At 52.1% G+C, this 17,551-nt stretch overlaps 2 protein-coding genes across 2 annotated transcripts in view; one reads left to right on the top strand and one right to left on the bottom strand.

Moving 5' to 3' along the window:
- The first annotated feature begins 203 nt into the window (after positions 1-203).
- On the top strand, positions 204-2,958 carry LOC116834237 (protein FAM163A). The gene is made up of 2 exons (XM_032796201.2): positions 204-296; positions 1,807-2,958. Exons 1-2 carry the CDS (start codon positions 204-206, stop codon positions 2,209-2,211), a joined length of 498 nt encoding a protein of 165 aa, XP_032652092.1. The 3' UTR covers positions 2,212-2,958.
- Positions 2,959-4,833: 1,875 nt separating this feature from the next.
- LOC116834236 (ADAMTS-like protein 2) overlaps positions 4,834-17,551 on the bottom strand; it is a 31,926-nt gene continuing 19,208 nt past the window's right edge. The window contains exons 7-17 of the mRNA XM_075068285.1: positions 16,891-17,066; positions 16,139-16,577; positions 15,492-15,927; positions 14,936-15,042; positions 13,537-13,663; positions 11,729-11,942; positions 10,823-10,978; positions 10,129-10,299; positions 7,909-8,085; positions 5,757-5,901; positions 4,834-5,669 (exon numbers count right to left, since the gene is read on the bottom strand). Coding sequence (XP_074924386.1) covers positions 5,551-5,669; positions 5,757-5,901; positions 7,909-8,085; positions 10,129-10,299; positions 10,823-10,978; positions 11,729-11,942; positions 13,537-13,663; positions 14,936-15,042; positions 15,492-15,927; positions 16,139-16,577; positions 16,891-17,066 — 2,267 coding nt within the window. The 3' untranslated portion in view covers positions 4,834-5,550. The remainder of the gene's footprint in view (positions 5,670-5,756; positions 5,902-7,908; positions 8,086-10,128; positions 10,300-10,822; positions 10,979-11,728; positions 11,943-13,536; positions 13,664-14,935; positions 15,043-15,491; positions 15,928-16,138; positions 16,578-16,890; positions 17,067-17,551) is intronic.

Below are 17,551 nucleotides of genomic sequence, written 5' to 3'. Positions count from 1 at the left end.
TGCACAGAGAACTCCCTGGGATTGATTCTGCAGCCACTGAGCTACCCCCATGTAAATTCAGCAGTGGTTGCATGGATGCAGCAGTAGCAGAATCAGATCCCCTAACTGGAACCACAGTAGCTGACCACTGTTCTTAGCTCCCTTGAATTTAACCCACTCCTTTCCTTGCACTGCCTTGCAGAGTTTGATGGAGAACCGGTCGGATGACAGCAGGAACTGTTGTTATCACCGGCGGAATACTAGCAACCGTGATCCTATTGTGTATTATCGCAGTGCTCTGTTACTGTAGGCTACAGGTATGTAACTACACTTCTGGGGCGCAGTACCTGTGCTTTGCACTTACCTGGACAATGCAGGTGAGTTTCAGGAATGCTGTGCAGGACACCAGGTGTTGTGATTGTTAGATCTTTGCTATGTTCCCCCTTTCCCAGGGAGCTCCACAGAGTGACGGCTTGATTTCTTTTCCTTTTTCCTGGTGCTAGATGCAAATCCTGGGGGTTGAGGGTTTGTAGAGCTCACAAATTAATTGGAGGGGTTGGCTGGTTTCACAGTTACTCCTGTGTAAAGTAAACCACTGGGTTTTTTTTCCCTAAGATTAGCGAAAAAACCCTTTTTATACATTGAAGTGAACTTGGTGCTATGTGCTCAGGGTAGAGGCAGAGTTCCCCACCATACCCTAGCTAGACTGCCTCAAAATTTCTTGACTAGATTTTCAGTTCCACTTGCGCTACTTTGCACCATGTGCATGGCACATAGTGGCTGAATAGTCACTGTAAGTGGCCAGCAGAGACCTCCTTTGGCAGAGGCGGTCTCTGCACTGTTGTAAAACCTCTGAAGCTGGCTCCTGTGCAGCCATCTCTTCCCAAAGCAGAGGGTGTGCTGAGGAGAAAGGGGGATATGTGTTCGGGTGAGGCAGAGCTCCTGTGACAGTGTATCAGGCCCTTTGAGGCCCCTGCTGGAGGCATCATGGTCCTACCACATCCTGCCCCAGGGAAGAAGCAATGAAGGTGGCTAGAGAGGCTTCCATATGAGGAGAGATTAATAAGACTGGGACTTTTCTGCTTGAAAAAGAGATGACTAAGGGGGATACGAAAGAGGTCTATAAATCGTGATTGGTGTGGAGAAAGTAAATAAGGAACTGTTTTTATTCCTCCTCATAACACAAGCACTAGGGATCACCAAATGAAATTAACAGGCAGCAGGTTTTAAAAAAAAAGGAAATATTTCTTCACACAATGCACAGTCAGTCTGTAGAACTCTTTTCCAGAGGTTGTTGTGAAGTCCAAGACTATAACAGGGTTCAAAAAAGAACTAGATAAATTCATGGAGGATAGGTCCATCAATGACTGTTAGCCAGGATGAGCAGGGATGGTTTCCCTAGCCTGTTTGCCAGAAGCTGGGAATGTGTGACAGGGGATGGATCACTTGATGATTACCTGTTCTGTTCCTCTGAAGCACCTAGTATTGGTCACTGTCGGAAGATAGGATACTGGGCTAGATGGACCTTTGGTCTGACTCAGTGTGGCTGTTTTTATGTTCTTAAGCTCTTTGCATCTCCTCTCAAATGGTTCTGTGTGGAATTCCCGGTAGCTGACCATTATCCTTCAGCCCCTGCTGAAGGACTTTCATTGATGAAGAAACAATGGGGGGGAGAGGGGAGGGAGAATGACCATGAATCCTAAAAACGTCTTCAAACGTAGCCTGTGTCCAGGACCATGTGTGTGACCCTCTAGGGGCCTTTGTGCACAGGCATATCTGCATAGTATGCCATCCTCTTGCTAACCAAAGCCTTTCCCTTGGGCATAGTATTATTGCTGCAAGAAAGATGAATCTGCTGAGGAGGAGGAGGAGGAGGAGGAGGAGGAGGAGGAGGAGCCTGACCTTCCCACTCGCTCATACTTTACGACCTGCAATGCCTGCAACTCTCGCATGGTGGACGGGCAGGGCAGCCCAGCACCACCACCCCACGAATTTAACCAGCAGGGTGCTCGGAACTACTGCCCTACCTGTTCCCCCTATGGCTCGCCCTTTTACATACGGACCGCTGACATGGTGCGGAATGGCGGTGAGAGGATCACCTACACGCCCGCGTGCTACAAGGAAATGGGGCCACCCATCAAAATGGCAACCCTCCAGAGTTACCCGATGACCCGCCGTGGCGTCGTCCATGAGACTTGTCCAAACCCGAGGGCTATTAGTACAGACGTGTAATCAGCATTGTCACTATCTCACAGGGTGCGCCAATGAGACGGCCATCGAGGGGTGGGGGCTCCATTTATTTCAGTGAGGTTTCTTGCAAAGGAGAGGAACCCTCGAACAAACATCAACAGCTAAATCAGAAACCCAGCGTGGTCCGGATGTTGATCTGTCCAGATCGCTGTAAGCTTTCATGGGACATTTGAATGAAGAGCTTGAACGTGGTGATTTCTGAACCTATCACAAGTGTAATTATTATTCTACTGTAACTACGGAAGGGACTTGTCTAATGAGGGCTATGTACAGTACAGACTAACTTAGTTATCAAAACACTTGTGACTCTCCTTATTCCCTTGAGTCCTTAATGAGGTCTTTGGTGTCTACACTAAGCAAATCCTATTTGTCACTTTCCAAGGCAATATCACTGGCCTCCAGTATGGATGAACTGAGCACATTCAGCAAGAGCAAGACGTCATTCTGGGAGCTGTCGGCTCCAGCAATGGCTGCGGCATTAGAAAGGAGGAAGAGAGAGAGGGTGACGCTCCAGCCAGTGTGCCGGGAGTTCTAACACTCTTGCTTGATGAAAGCTAATAGAGAAGCAAATAAACAAATAGTTTGATCATTTTGTTCCCTTTGTATCACATTAGTTGCAATTGAATGCTAGTGTCTGTAAAATAGGATAACCTCTCCCTGGCTACTTTAGATAATTATGAGGGGGAGAAAAGGGGACTAGTGAAATTACTGACATATGCTAACAATGCAGATGATGATCCTGCTGCTGCCAAAAAAAAAAAAAAAAAACACTTTAATCTTCACAGACTTTTTTTAGGAGTGGTTTAGTTTAGAGGCATAAAAAGTGAAAGGTTTTATTGAAAGGAGAAATTGCACTATTAAAGAATGAAAGCTTTGATATTCTGCAGTGTGCAAAGCCCTGAAAGGCCCACTGCCATCTTATGGGAAACCGAGGAATAGTCTGTTTAGGACTGATTCTGCTTACAGTAGCAATAGGGAAGGAAAAGACCTACTAGACGGTGACTGTGGGGTCATGACCACCAGTGGGGGGAATCACACAGACAGACAGGTCTTTAGGGGGCTCATGATTGCCTTTCCTTTCTTTGGGGCTAGACTGGAAGCCCAGACCTACTTTCTGGGGTAACATGGGGTCACCGCATGAAAAATGTTGACAACCACTGAGCTAGACCATCCAGTCCACCTCTCTGCAAAATGGACATGGAGATTATGTTTTACTCCAATACCAAACTAGGTAAAAATGACTAAAAAGGCACATCTGTCATTCTGATCCATTTCCATAGCAGCCAGCTGCAGGGTCCCCAACACATGGTCCCATGAGTGCAGGTGGAGAGTACAGGTGGTTGCAGATGAACCTATAAAGCTAAGTTCCTGCTGCCATACAAATTTTCTTAGTGATGATAGCTAGAGTGTGTTTAACACATGGCCATGATATTTAGGCAGAATTATTTAGAACTATAAGTTGTGATAGAGGAAATAGTCTAAATCCATGAAAGGTGCTGGACTGACTGGCAGCCTTTATATTCTCTGTTTATCCACAGCTGAGGCATGACGTGGTGCTGAGACACAGCACTGCCGAGAGCTGCAGGATCCACATTAGCAGGTGAGAGGAAAGTTCACTCTTCAGACCCATTCACTCTTTGGCATCCCTGCTGAGACTGCCAGTGAGGGAGCAGATTAGTGCCAAACATAATGGTGGTGCATGTGACTTGAGTGTCTCTCCATCAGGAACCAACCTGTTTGGTGTAGACCATCGAACGGCCACTGGTCGCCTGCTGGTCTGTATTTGAACCAAGACCTTAAAACTGAAAGACTTTGCATCCTGATACTTCCTGGCCCTTAAGCCATCCTGTCCTCACTGCGACCCCTAAATAGAATATTCTCCAGTTCTCCCTCATATGGCAGTTGCCTCTTAAATGTCTTCTTAACAACCCTAGGAGAAGCAGCCAGCTGATGTTGGCAGGGCGGTAGTAGCAATATAGGCCTCTGACCCCAGGTGTTCAATAGCCCATTGCTTCCTATCCCAACCAGCTAACTCCCCTGGTGATACAGTTTGATAGGGTTTTCCTTGGTCTGACTCAGCAAGTCCTGTCCTTTCATATGCTAGTACCTGCTTTAGCTAGTCCTCCAGCCTGAACTTAACTCCCACAAGATCTGCGGTGGTCAAAGTGCAGCCCATGGGCTAGACAAAGCACAAAGCTCTGCCTCTTAAATATGAAGGGATGGCCCAAGGAGACTAAAGGCCCCAGCATGCAATGCTACCTCTTCCCAGTGAAGGTTGCTGGGATCAAGGTGGTGCATTATATGACAGACTGTAGGCTCTGTGGGTCACACCTCTGTTAAAAGGGAAGATAGCTGTGGTTTGCTCCATTGTACACACATTAAATGTGACCCGTAGGCTTCTAGCAGGCTGATGTGGCCCTGAGTGAGGCAAAGTGATCTGAGGTTGGTAGTACACCGCAGCTGAAGACCCCCATCACACGTGAAACACTAAACACATTTTGCACGTGTGCCAGAACATGTGGATAAGTATAAACGTGAGAGAGACACAACTCAAGTGGGAGCCCAAAATGTAGCTTCAGACCTGCTAAGGGGTGAGGGTGCTCTACATCTTTGTTGCTCAGCTGTGAATACAGAGTGAATGTCAGTAATAAATGAGGACTTTGAACTATAAAGCGGGCAGTTTCTCTTCTTTGATTAGGGCCAGGCAGGTTTTACACAGTGCTGCAGTGGAAGCCATCTTGGGGCACATACACCCTCCCATCCATTTCAGCTGTGCCCCGCTTCCACGCCTGAACACACATGCGCAGGAAATACAAATGGATGGGTTATTGCTTTACTGTCAAATGACGTTTTTGTTTGAAAATTGACCTTGTGGCTGGAGGGTACAGCAGCTGGCCTAGCTGCTGCCAGCTGTGGTACACACTTGGCCATCTCTTGCTGGGACTCCTTGTCACATCCCTGAAGCTCTGGGCGCAGACCCAGCAGGAGTAGGGCCACGAATTAGCAGTGTGGTGGGGAAGAGGAGCAGCTCCTTGGTGGTGATGGAGGGCAGGGACCAACCTCCCACACTACCCAGGCTCTGGTTGCTTTGTAGGAAGTTCTGGTCTCTCTCTAAAATCCTATAGGTGAAGAGGGGACCGTTATTGCTGTGTGTGCCCAAGGAATCCTTCCTAGCTCAGCAAGATGTTCTACAGGGACTGGCTCTGTGACGGAGCACCCCAGGTGGAATGGCTTCTGTCATAGAAAAGGGTTTATGGTGGAGTCTATTTCTAAGGGGATCTTGCCCCTTGATCTTGGAAGGGAAGTGTGGTGTGGCAGCCATCAAGATGCCTTACTCCTACATGACCGGCAGCAGGCCTTCCTGTAGTACCAATGGGAGCACAGCTTCACCTTCAGCACCAGCACGCAGTTGGCTGTCGTTTTGTCTTCACAGTCTTCTTCTGGGGAGCGAAAGCATCCACAGCAGTGGTTAAAGCAAGGGCTTGCCCCAAGGCCTGAGCTCCCACCCCCAAAAGCCCCCCCCTTACCTGATGCCTCCATGGGGCACACCTGGAGCTGGCATGTCTGCTTGGCATCGGGTTTGAAAGCTGGGTCACAGCCATGTCCCAGGGCATCTCCCTGGTAGCACTTCACCTCTCGGAGCCGCAGGCCGGCACCACATGTCTTACTGCACTGTCGGAAGCAAGAGGGAGGAGAAGCAGGCTGTAAGCCTGGCACCTTTCTATCACCCCCACCCCAATCACTCCTCTTGCCCCCCCCACCCCCACCCAAGGCAGGGACTGTTCACAGAGGAAGTTCCCACTTCACCCCACAGTGAGTCCCCAGCCAGCCTCTCACGTAATGGGGCTTGGGGGAAAACTACTGTTCTCTTTCTGCATTTCCCTATGCCCATTACTGACTGGTCCCAAGACACTTGCACTTCCTCTTCTGGCTGGCTCTCAGCATAAGAGCTAGCAGCTCAGAAATATCCCCCAGGCCGTGCTGAGAGTTGTACAAGCTGAATAAAAGGGATGGCCTCATTAACTAGCATATCCTGCATTCCCAGTGCTATGCATGTTGCACAGTGCCTGGAGACATGGCCCATGCTCTGGGGCAGACAGTCTAAGGCCTTGGCTACACTGGCGCTCTACAGCACTGCAACTTTCTCACTCAAGGGTGTGAAAAAAACACCCCCCTGAGCGCAGCAAGTTACAGCGCTGTAAAGCGCCAGTGTAAACAGTGCCCAGCGCTGGGAGCGCGGCTCCCAGTGCTGTAAGCTAATCCCCTCAGGGAGGTGGAGTACCTGCAGCTCTGAGAGAGAGCTCTCCCAGCGCTGGCGCTGTGACCACAGTCACACTTCAAAGCGCTGCCGCAGGAGCGCTCCTGCGGCAGTGCTTTGGAGTTTCCAGTGTAGCCAAGCCCTAAGGCAGGGGTGGCCAACCTGAGCCGGAGAAGGAGCCAGAATTTACCAATGTGCATTGCCAAAGAGCCCCAGTAATATGTCAGCAGCCTCACATCAGCTCCATGCCCCTACTCCCAGCGCCTCTCGCCCACCGACTGCCCTGCCAATCCGTACCTCCCTGCACCTCCTGATCAGCTGTTTCATGGCATGCAGGAGGCTCTGAGTGGGTGGGGGAGAAGCGATGGCACGGCAGGCTCAGAGGAGGGGGCAGGAAGGGGTGGAGTGGGGGCAGGGCCTGTGGCAGAGCCAGGGGTTGAGCAGTGAGCACCCCTTGGTACATTGGAAAGTTGGCGCCTGTAGCTCCAGCACCAGAGTCGATGCCTGTACAAGGAGCTGCAGATTAACTTCTGAAGAGCCACATGTTGGCCACCCCTGGTCTAAGACCTTCAGACCACCGGGCGCTCAAAGGGTTGCAGAGGAGTAACAAATGAGTGGCAGAGGGCACTGCTGATGGAGGAATGGACCCTTTCCCTGTTCAAATCCACCCCAGGGCAGGTGGCGACTGAAACTGGCTACCAGCCAATGACCCTTTGGTGGCCTATGGGTAACAAGTGTGGTGGTTTCCATCTACCACCCACTGCTGAGGCGCATGCATTGCAAAATACCTCCTACCACACCCATGTGCTTGCTCATCAGCCCCCTGGTGGCAGATTCAACAGAGATGCCAGGCACAGAATAGTTTCAGAAACTGAGCTCCCTTCTCATCCCTGGAGAAAGGGCCTTGCAAGGCAGGGCTGGGGCACATGGGTGGGCTATGGAGAAAGCTTGCTCTGTTGCTGCCCCTTGTGTGGCCAAAAAGAATTCCCGTCCCTGGGGCTGTCAGTCTGGCCCCGTTCACTAGCATTAAACACACCGATTAAATTTAATTGAAAGGCAGGAAGGAAGCTGACTCCTGGAGGGTAAGGGTTTGCATTCTAGTCTATGGGGCATGACACCCAAGGGAGATGGGCACCAAGACAGTCACCTTTACCCAGCACACTGGTAATTGGTGCCCCTATTCCTGCTAGGTCTGTACTCAGAGCCCCAGGGATGTGAGCATGTCCAACCCTCTCCTGCTAGCACCTGAAAGGAGCTGATTTGGTGGTTCCATTCAGACCTAACTATGCCACAGGCACAACGTGAAAGTAGAAATTCTCCAGGCTCCCTTGGCATTTGTCTCCCCTTCCCCCCTTGGCATTTGTCATTGCCATTTTCCTGCCAGCTCCTTCGATACCCACCTCCTCTCTCTCACTCCCTACCTGAGACCAGGAGGTCGTGAACCACGTAGAGCAAGGCCTCTTGAAACAGGCCGCCTGCACCTCGGGTTTCTGGGAGGCATTGCAGCGCTTTTCCGGATACTCCCTGTACACGCCATTCTCCAGGCCAGCACACAGCACTCTCCGGGTCTTCACCCCCCGGCCACAGCTGGCATCACACTGGAAAAGCAAAAAACAAGCCAGCTCATTCACAGCTGCTAAGGGTTGCTACCTCCCCAGGCATAGGGCTCAGGCTGGTAGATGCGCTGGCCTTCCATCGGGGTGATTCTTGCTCAGAGCAATTCACAGTACAGTCTTGAACAGGTCACTTACCATTTGTGCTGCTACTGACCCAGCCGCTGTTGCCAATGAAAGTTAGCAGCCTCAATACCTTTGAGACGCTGGATGTTAGTGTCTGTAACTGGCTTTGAGGTCCTTAGCCACAGAAGAGCATCTGAGCTACCAGGCTAAAAGTAGCAGTGTAGCCACAGTAGTATGGGCAGTGATGGTGCAGGCAGGCTGCCCCAAGTACATACCCACGGGCTTCAGGCAGATCTGCACTCGGGGCAGCAAGCCCATGCTACCACAGCAGCACTGCTATCCGACGTAAGCTACTGCGAGTATGTACATGTGCTGGGAGTCATGCCCCAGATCAGGACGTAGATTTAGCCTTCAGGTACGTAGTTGTACCCAGATGCCATGTAAGAGATGGATATTACAGTGCCTTACTACATCAGTCTTGCTGAGTGACACATTTCACACTCCTGGATCGGGACTGAAGGAGCACAAGGTAGGCTTAGTTGGAACGGGCTCCATGCCAGTGCAGCATGACATGGTGCTCTATCAACATGCTTTAGCTTGTAAGACAGCTCTTACATTGTCAGTCATGCAGTAGCAAGAGTCCAGGTCTGTTCTGTGCCCTCTGCGTGTTCCTAGCTGTCTCTGCCAGCATGACTGCCACCTCTGTGCTTGCACCGCTTTTCACTCCTCCTCGCCACAGCCGGGGGGGAGGGAGCTGGATTGTAGTCCAGCTTAATCACCCTCCAGCTAGACTTGATCACCAAGGCCCGCTCAACCCCAGCAAGGGACATGTGAGAAGAAAAGCACTCAGCTCACCTCGTGGAGCTCAGACTGAGTTCACAGGTGCTGGCACTTGGAGAAACAGAGCTTGTAAACTCAGCTGCACTGGGGTGTGCGAATTGCACAGCAGGCAAAGAGAGAAAGGGGTTAATGGACTGTCCTGGCCTCGGGAAGTAAAACAGCCCCAGCTTATTACACCCATCAAGCCCTCAGCGCTAGCCAGGAGGTGGGTTTAAGCAGGCTACTCAGACAAAGGAAGAACAAGCTTTAGGCAGGGACGGCGGGACCCTGGGCACCGAGAGCTTGAAATGTAGAATTATCAAGTGGCTTCCCTGCTTCATATCCCCGCCCCAGCTTAAAGGTGCTCAGCCAGGGCCAGCTCCAGGCACCAGCATCCCAAGCAGGTGCTTGGGGCAGCAGTCCCTGTGTTTTTGCCCCCAGGCAGCGCGTCGAATTGCCGCCGCGGATGGCAGGGGCAGTCCATGTGCCGTTAGGGTGCCTCGCGTGTTTCCGTGGCGGGGGCAATTCGGCAACAGCTTCTACGTTCAGCTGTCCGCAGCGGCGCAGCTTCTGTCTTCCAATTGAAGACAGAAGCTGCCGCCGCTGTGGAAATGCATGTGCTGCCCTAACAGCACACGGACTGCCCCTGCTGTTCATGGCGGCAATTAGGCGGGCTGCTTGGGGGCAAAAACAGTAGAGATGGCCCTGTGCTCAGCACCTGGCTGCTCCTGCTGGGCCCCAGGGCATCTCTGTGGTCCTGCATCAGAGGGTGTGTCCCACCAGGCACTGCTTCATTATTTCCCCCGCTCCTGCGTGCTGCTCCTGCCCCCAGCCATCTCCCCCGCAGGGGACAGCGCTCCCTCTCCTCCCCAGGGACCATTCCCCTGGATTCTCAGGGTCCCCAGGGCTTGTGATTTGATCCTTCCCTGGGCCCCAAACGCTCTCCCTCCTGGAAGCTCACCCCTGCCTCACTGCCTTCTTCCAGCCGCTCAGTGCTGACACACAGGCCCACTGTGCTTGTAGAACAGCCATGTTCGCTACCCAAGGCCCACAGATCCCTTTCCTCCCCCTGAAGGGGCCGGATGCCTGGAGTCAGCCACTCCAAACAGCAGGCAGGTTGAAGTGAGGCCACTCCAGGCTTACCTGGTCCCATTCCTGCTCCACCCAGTGTGCAGGGCAGTTCTTATCCCCACAGGGGTAGATAGCCAGAGGCTTGACAGCCGGGTCGCACTGAGAGTCCGAGATCACCTTCCCCTCCAGGTTGCGACACACGACAAAGCGGCTCATCCGCCCCTTGCCGCACGAACCTGAGCACTTTTGGAGAAATAAAGGGCATGTCAATATGCCAGTCACTGAAAGCATTGGCAGGAGTGGAGGGAGCATGGTTGAGTAGCCAGAGTAAGGGAGTGGGAGGCAGGAGATGGGAGTTCTGGTCCTAGCTCTGATGCTGAAACGCTGTGGTTAAGGGCTGAGGGCCTCAGCACAGCTTCCTTAGCTTAGGAGACGCAGTAGCTTCCTTTCTAATCCCTTGTTTACAGGCCCTCATAATGGTCCCAAACTTTTGAGCTGACCTTTTCCAGGCTCCATCTGTGCCTGGAGGGGAATGTTTGTTAAAAGTCTGAGCAAAAACAACTCAGCCGCTAGTGTACAATGTAAACTGTCTGCGTGGGCGATAATCCCGTAATCCGCTCCAGGGGGAGGAATGCCGGACCCGTAATCTGCTCTGGGTGTGAGGGGGATTCTGGTCTCACAATCCCTCTAACGTGTGGCAGGGTGGATTCCATCTCCACGTCCATTCAGGCCAGGGAAAGAGAAAAAGCAGCCGGCCTGGACTCACCGGTCCCCAGTCAGAGGCAATCCAGCGCCGGTCACAGGGTGGGCCTGTGCATTCCTTCTCACTGACAGGCTTCAGGGCCTCATCGCAGAAGCCTGGCTCTACTGAGCAGCGTACCTCCCTCTTCATCATCCCCTGACTGCTGCATCGAGCAGAGCACTGTAGCACAAGACACCAAACTGCATCAGGGAGGGGACAAGAGATTGGGTGGGGGGAGAGAGAAAAGATGCACTTTTCTTCCCTAGACTGAAGTGAGTGCTGGTGAGAGGGGAAGACTGGTCCTGTGGCTAAAGCAGTGGTGGGGGAATCAAAATACTGGGTTTCTAGTCCCAGCTCTGCTGCTGGGTGGCTGCAAGCAAGTCACTTCACCCAAATGCCCCCAAGTTTTGGGTGCCCAGCGTGAGTCACCTTGGGCTTGATTTTCAGAGCCTCTGAGTGGATTCAGCTCCCACCAGCAAACCAGAAGTGCAGGGGCCTGGCACGTCTACAAACCAGGCCCAAGGCGTGTTGAGTTGACCACCAAAAATCAGTGAGCTCTTCTGAAAGCATAGGGCTTAGCTTCTCGGTACCTCAGTTTCCTGAGCTGTAAAATGGGAGGGTGAGGGGTAGTCTTGCAGGAGTGCCCTCTTGCTAAATTCACTGAGATGATCCTATAAAAATGCAAATTGTTATACAAGACAGCAGAAGGGGTAGGAGACTCCATGCCCCTGGATTGTGTTAGAACAGGAAAAAGATGGACAAGAACAATGCTAGCTTCCCCATGATGCCTAATTACTGTGCCTCAAACTACCCAGAGACCTCCTCAGCACTACAGGTAGGAACGAATTGACTTGCTGAAGGCAGTTTTCCTCTGGTCATGGGCCACTCCCCAGTATAACGACCTATGGGGTAGGCCACTGCACTCCATACCTCCGACCACTCAGAGAGCTCCCACTGGGGCCCACACGGCTTGTTCTTGCACGCTTTCCTCTCCATAGGCCTGGCCAGCCCGGCAGACTCACACAGCTCATCATAAACAGAGCTGTCGAAGCCTGGAGCCAGCATCTTCCAACAGCGCACGGTCCGGTACTGGTAGCCCTCCCCACAGGTCCTGGAACACTCACTCCAGCGGCTGGTCTCCCACCTCCAGGTGCGTTTGCAAGGGGAGAGAAGACAAAGCACAGGTCAGAACAAGGCACCCTGAGGGCCACAGACAACAGAGACAGGGGGTATCTGATACAGATCACTGGTGGGCTCCTTTCATCTTCCTGAGTGCATGGGAATTCCCAGTGCCCATGTGTCTCCCCTTAAAGTGATGACTCTATAGGACAATTACTACCCTGTAATTAACTAGCAGTTGCTCATTGGTCTCCCACATGCAGCACAGATGCCTGATTGCACATGGGCCTTAAAAACTACACTCCATGGTCCTTTCACAAGCATAAGGGGTTAACACCTGTGTCCCCAGTGTCCAACTGCTCTGCTGCCTAGCATTACTGAGGCCTTTCAGCTGGGTACTCTGTCCTTTGCGCTATGCCTTACTCTGTTGCACAGGGCTGCTGTGTGCTGTTTCAAGGCTGCCCCCTTCTAGCACAGAGGTGGCCGCATATTTCCGGGAGCAGCATGATCCCCATACACAGAGGGCTAAGCAGTCACAGTGTTTGTCTGAGTCAGCAGGAGAGTAAGAGCCTTGCTCAGACTGTGGCTGACTTTAGTGGGGAGCGCAGGGACTACTCACCCACTGTGAGCCACTGGGTGGGAGCAGGGGGAGAAGGCTGGGGAGTCGGCGGAGCCCTGGCTCTGCATCCACCAGTCAGAGTAGGTGCACCGGGGGGGGGAGTGAGTTGCTCCATGCAAAGGAGGTGCAGTAACTTATTCCCCCATCAGACTAAGGTGGGAGAGGGACAGGGAGACAATACGACAGAGATACCACTCAGTCTCTGGGGTTCCTGGGGCAGTGCAGCTGTGGGCCACCCCGTCCTCAGGCAGATTGTTGAATTGCCCTCTCTAGCCCCAAGCTTGTAAAATACACCTAATGCGTCTGGCTCTGCCTATCAATAGAAATGTCCTGGGGGGTTTTATCCTGACTTGTACAACATGTTAGGCTACCTTTAAACAGAAACTGGTGGATATTCCAGTCTGCTGTAAAGCAATGAACCCAGCCCAACAACCTGAGCTGACGCAAACCCATGGCCTAAGCATCTCCAGGGTCATTCCTTGCTCTGCTGTATCAATACTGCCACCAAAAAATGACAGAACGCAGCCACCTCTTTCTAATACTCTGCATTGTGGGTGTTAAGTGACACCCAGTGTCAGAGCTATTGAGTGGGATCAGCTACAGGACACAGAAATCCCACCTATGTCCACCCCCTCTTCTCTCACATGCTTTCTCCATCTTCCCCTGATTTAGGTTCTGTCTGCACTGCGAGCTGGGGTGATACCCCTGCTCGTGTGCACAGACTCACACTGGCGCTCATGGAGCTAGCACGAGTCTAACTAGCAACAGTGGAAGCATGGCCGAGCCGTGCTGGGTACAAACCCACCTGAAACCGTGGGTGTGCATTGGGCACCTCCTTCTCTGTTGGTTGTTGGCATCCTATACATTATTTTGACTATGCATTCTTTGCCAGTTCCCACCTAGCTCAGTTTCCTGCTGTGCATGCCCATCTATGGCTGTATCTTTGGCTGATTGGGTGTCTTTCTGAGAGAGATGTCAAGGCTTGAATAGCGTCACTTACCTGGGCTGGCATTCTCTCCCTGTGCAGAACTCGTGAGTGGGTTCTGGGCGGGTCAGGGCATCACAGTACACTTCCTCTACTTCCACTCCATCATACCGGACACACATGGCATAGGAGGTGCTGATGCCTACTGGGCACCGGGAATCTCTCTTAGTGCCTGCTATCCAACAAACCACTACTCGCTCCATCTATTACATGGCACCTATGTATCTGAGCCTTTAGTGCCATGATAAAAATACAAATATTCGACTGGATCATTATCCAGAAGACAACTGCAAAGATCAAGCCCCACATGATGAGGCCAGCAGGACACCAGCCAAGACCAGAACTAGACACTCCACAGCACAGTTTACCGGTGCCAAAGACAGCCCGATGCTACTAATGGGTTGCTTTCCACCCACCTCTTCCCAGATCCTTTACTCCTAGCATCTCTTCATTAAGGCAAAAGGCTGCTGAAACTTAAATAAAGCTCCCATCTTCTGAAGTATCAACGCTTACTCTGACACCACTCTCCAGGAGCTTCAGCCGTGTCAAGAAGTACTCCGCAAACTAGCAGGTCTTGAATGTACCAGCTCCCTTCCCCCATCAAATATACTTTAGCCCCTCCAGTCACCCCACCAGCATGAAACCAACTGGCAAGAATTGGAGCCCAGCTTTGAGCTATTCACATCAAGGGATGTCACTATTTCCAAGTGTGAATCTACTATTCAGCTGGGATCAGGTTCTTCTTGTTGGCTTATTACAAGTTTTAAAAGGCTCAGCCCAAGCACTGAAACATTCACCCACTTCCCAGTGAGGGTAATTATATAGCTCCTCAATGAAACAGGAGCTCCTGTGACCCATAAGATCACATACTACATGCCCAGGTTCTTCCCCTGCAGCTCTCTCCCATGCACCTTTGGCTGGGGTACAGGAGCTGTGTCTGTGTATACATTAACCCTTGTTCATGGTGTAGCCAGATCCTTTATTTATATTTGAAGAGGATTTAGTGCTGGTGAAAGGCACTTGCCAGCCCTGGAGAATGGATTCCTCTATTGACTCATGCACAAAGGACAGCACAGGCAGCAGCAGTGCAAGCTTTCACCATCCTGCCCTAGCCATGTGCCTCAGCCCTGGCCCAGACAGGGGAAGGAGAGCTCACTTGCCATTCCCAGCGGCTGAGATTGCCCACAGGGGTGTGAACTAGTGCCAATGGATGCGGGGGCTTTAGGGATGTGGATGCTTCTCCACTAGGAACTGGCTTGAAGACACCAAGTTATTTCAGAGGCCACCAAACCACTTTCGAATAATAACAGCTTCTGGTTGCTGGGCTGGACTATACCTGGGAAACTTCAGGTGAAGTGCTCTACGTTTCATTCCTAGTCCTGCGAAGCCATCCAGTCTCCCAGACCAAACCTACCTGAAGTGCATGTGGAGCTGCAGGGAGCATAGGCGGAGACTTTCCACCGGTACATGTCGGCCAGGCTGATGTCATCATGGCCCAGGGGGCTCACATCAAACTCATTGCTGTAGAGGAGAGGAGCATAAATGAGATTAGTTTGGGATGCGACGAGTAATGGATAGTGAAAGCCTTCCCCAGGTACTCCAGGGGATGGAGAGGGAACCCAGTGGCTCTGCTTCTTTTTCTTACTGCTCCCCCATAGGCTTGCATGTATCAGGTTGCATGGGAAGATCTCCTGTGGCTGGTGGATCACTTTGGTGAGTGAATGATCATGTAGGAGGTGACCAAGCCCCTGTGGAGGAGCAGAGGCACTATGGAATGTGTTCTGGGAGTCTGAGATGGACTGACACATGCTGCTGGCTTTGTTTCTACCGTCCCCATCACCATAACAACAGAGGAGTCAGAGAGGGGAAACCCACATGGAGAACCCTGAAGCTACCATGGGAATGGGATGATCAATCCTCCCAGGATAAACGGCATCCTGTCTTCCCTCAGGAACCCGGTGGCATCTCACCTTTCAGGGCCAGGGGCTTGAAGGGGTTCTGCCGGGTGGCTATTCCCGAGGGCAGTGTGGAGGCTTGAGTTGGAACCCGGCAAGGGGTTCTGCACACTTGTAATCATACTGTAGTTAGCTGCCTCCTCCTGGCTCTCTGCATAAGCCTCGACCTTCGTGCTCTCCAGCAAGTTCGTATTGGCAGGCCCTTTGCGCAGCCCTTCTGGCCATCCGGCCACCAGCTCATTCCACAGCCTTGCGGTTGAGTTCTTCCAGCCCATCTTGGCAGCCAGGTACTGCATTTCCCTGCAAAAGGCAGCGTTTTGTGGGTCCCGGTGACACAATCTCCTGAAGAGCTGGAGCCTGGCTGCCTGAATCCCACTGCTCTCTGGCAGCTCAGGCCTCATCACGCTGTAGGGCATGGCTGTGCTGATGGAAATCTGATTTAAGCTGGGGGCTAAAGGAAAATGCAGGGGCATTAATGAGCCCATAGAGGCTAAAGTAACCTCCCCCTCTGGATCGCCACCTCCCCCATCCACCCAGTTGGTACAGTGCCCACTGGCTTCGATGAGAGCAGAGGTGGGCCAATGCTGAGTGCTTCTGTAAGTCCCACCCTTAACGAGCACCTCAGTTACCCAACCACGAGATAGCCAAGAAAACAAACAAACCCAAATCTGTTTCTCCACCTACTGCCGCTGCCTCCTCCTCCTCTTTGCCCGCTCCATTTGCATGGTAGACTTGTCTGATCTGGAAGCCAAACTTCTCTCCTTCCTCTTCCCTTTGTTCCCAGCCCCAGGGCACAGCCTGAGTGGTGGAGTTACTCTGGAAGAAGTCCTGGCTGTTGAAGCTCAGGTCTCCGTGCTCTTCTCCAGGTGGGAACCGGTCACTGACATCGTCCGGGGAGAGAGACAGCCAAGTGGCATTGAAATCATGCACAGTCCCAGAGTCTGCTGGGACTGGGGCTGGATGTTTGGGGCTGGAGTCTGGTAGATGAAGGTAGAGAGGTGCCTTGAGAGCAGGGGCAGCTGTTTGGAGAGCTGCCAAGGGCACGTGTGGCACAGTGTAGTCATATGTTATATGGGGCATTTTCCCATTGAAGTTATAGTACTGGGGGGAAAACAAAAACCCTATTAGCTCATTTGCATGGATCAGAAACACATGACCCACACCCTGAAACCTGACCTGGACAGTAAGTGCTTTGTGATGAACACAGAAGAGACAATGTACCCATGATGGCCAGAAAAGACCCCCCAGGAATGGCACAACTCAGCCTCTCCCAGAAGGCATTGCTACAGGGAATGAGGCAGGAGCCCCAGCCACGGGAAAGCTCAAAATTCCCTTGCCTGCAGGGCACCTGTGGTCTTGGGGCTCAGAAAGGAGACCGCCAGGGAAGCACCCTGATCTTTAGCTCCTTACGTACCATGGCATTCAGAGACTGATTGGTGGGGCCCTGGGCAATGATGTACTCCAGGCCATCCGCGTGCAGGTTGGAAGGGCGGCGGTACTTGAACACTGTGCCAGCCACCCGGAAGTTCTGGGGATTGTCAATGGCCGAGTTCCCGTTGAAGAAGAAGCGCCCAGATTCATCCGCCAGTGCTGTAAACAGAGGAGAGGAACAGGAGACTTAACTCCAAGCAGACTTCAAGGAAAAGAGGCCAAGAGCAGACCATGCTGACTTGTATGGAGAAGTACTCCTTGGCCAAGGAAAATCACCTAGAGGGAGACACTGTCTTGTGCTCCGTGTGTCGCTGCCCTGAGGGACAGGATACCAAGTTGGGGGTGACCTGAGCTCACACTACAGTATGTCATGTTTCTATTCCAGAACACTTGAAACCACAGCAGTGTGTGAGGCAGAGTGAACGTGCAACATTAAAGAAAAAATGGCGGTTCAATGGCACAGCGGCTAAATATATAGAAATTTCACCTCCAGAGAGCTGGGTTTGTTTAGCTCAAAAGTTGGGCGAAACCCACGATTCTGACAGAGATCTACTTTCTAACCCTCACCCCACAAATTCAGGGCTGTTTGGATCCTGTGTTGCAGTGTGAGCCTGGCTTTAGTCAAGTGAATTACAATGGAGGCA

Source organism: Chelonoidis abingdonii, chromosome 7 (genome assembly GCF_003597395.2).
Source record: "Chelonoidis abingdonii isolate Lonesome George chromosome 7, CheloAbing_2.0, whole genome shotgun sequence".
Classification (NCBI taxonomy): Eukaryota; Metazoa; Chordata; order Testudines; family Testudinidae; genus Chelonoidis; species Chelonoidis abingdonii.
This window is presented reverse-complemented; position numbering and strand designations above follow the sequence as displayed.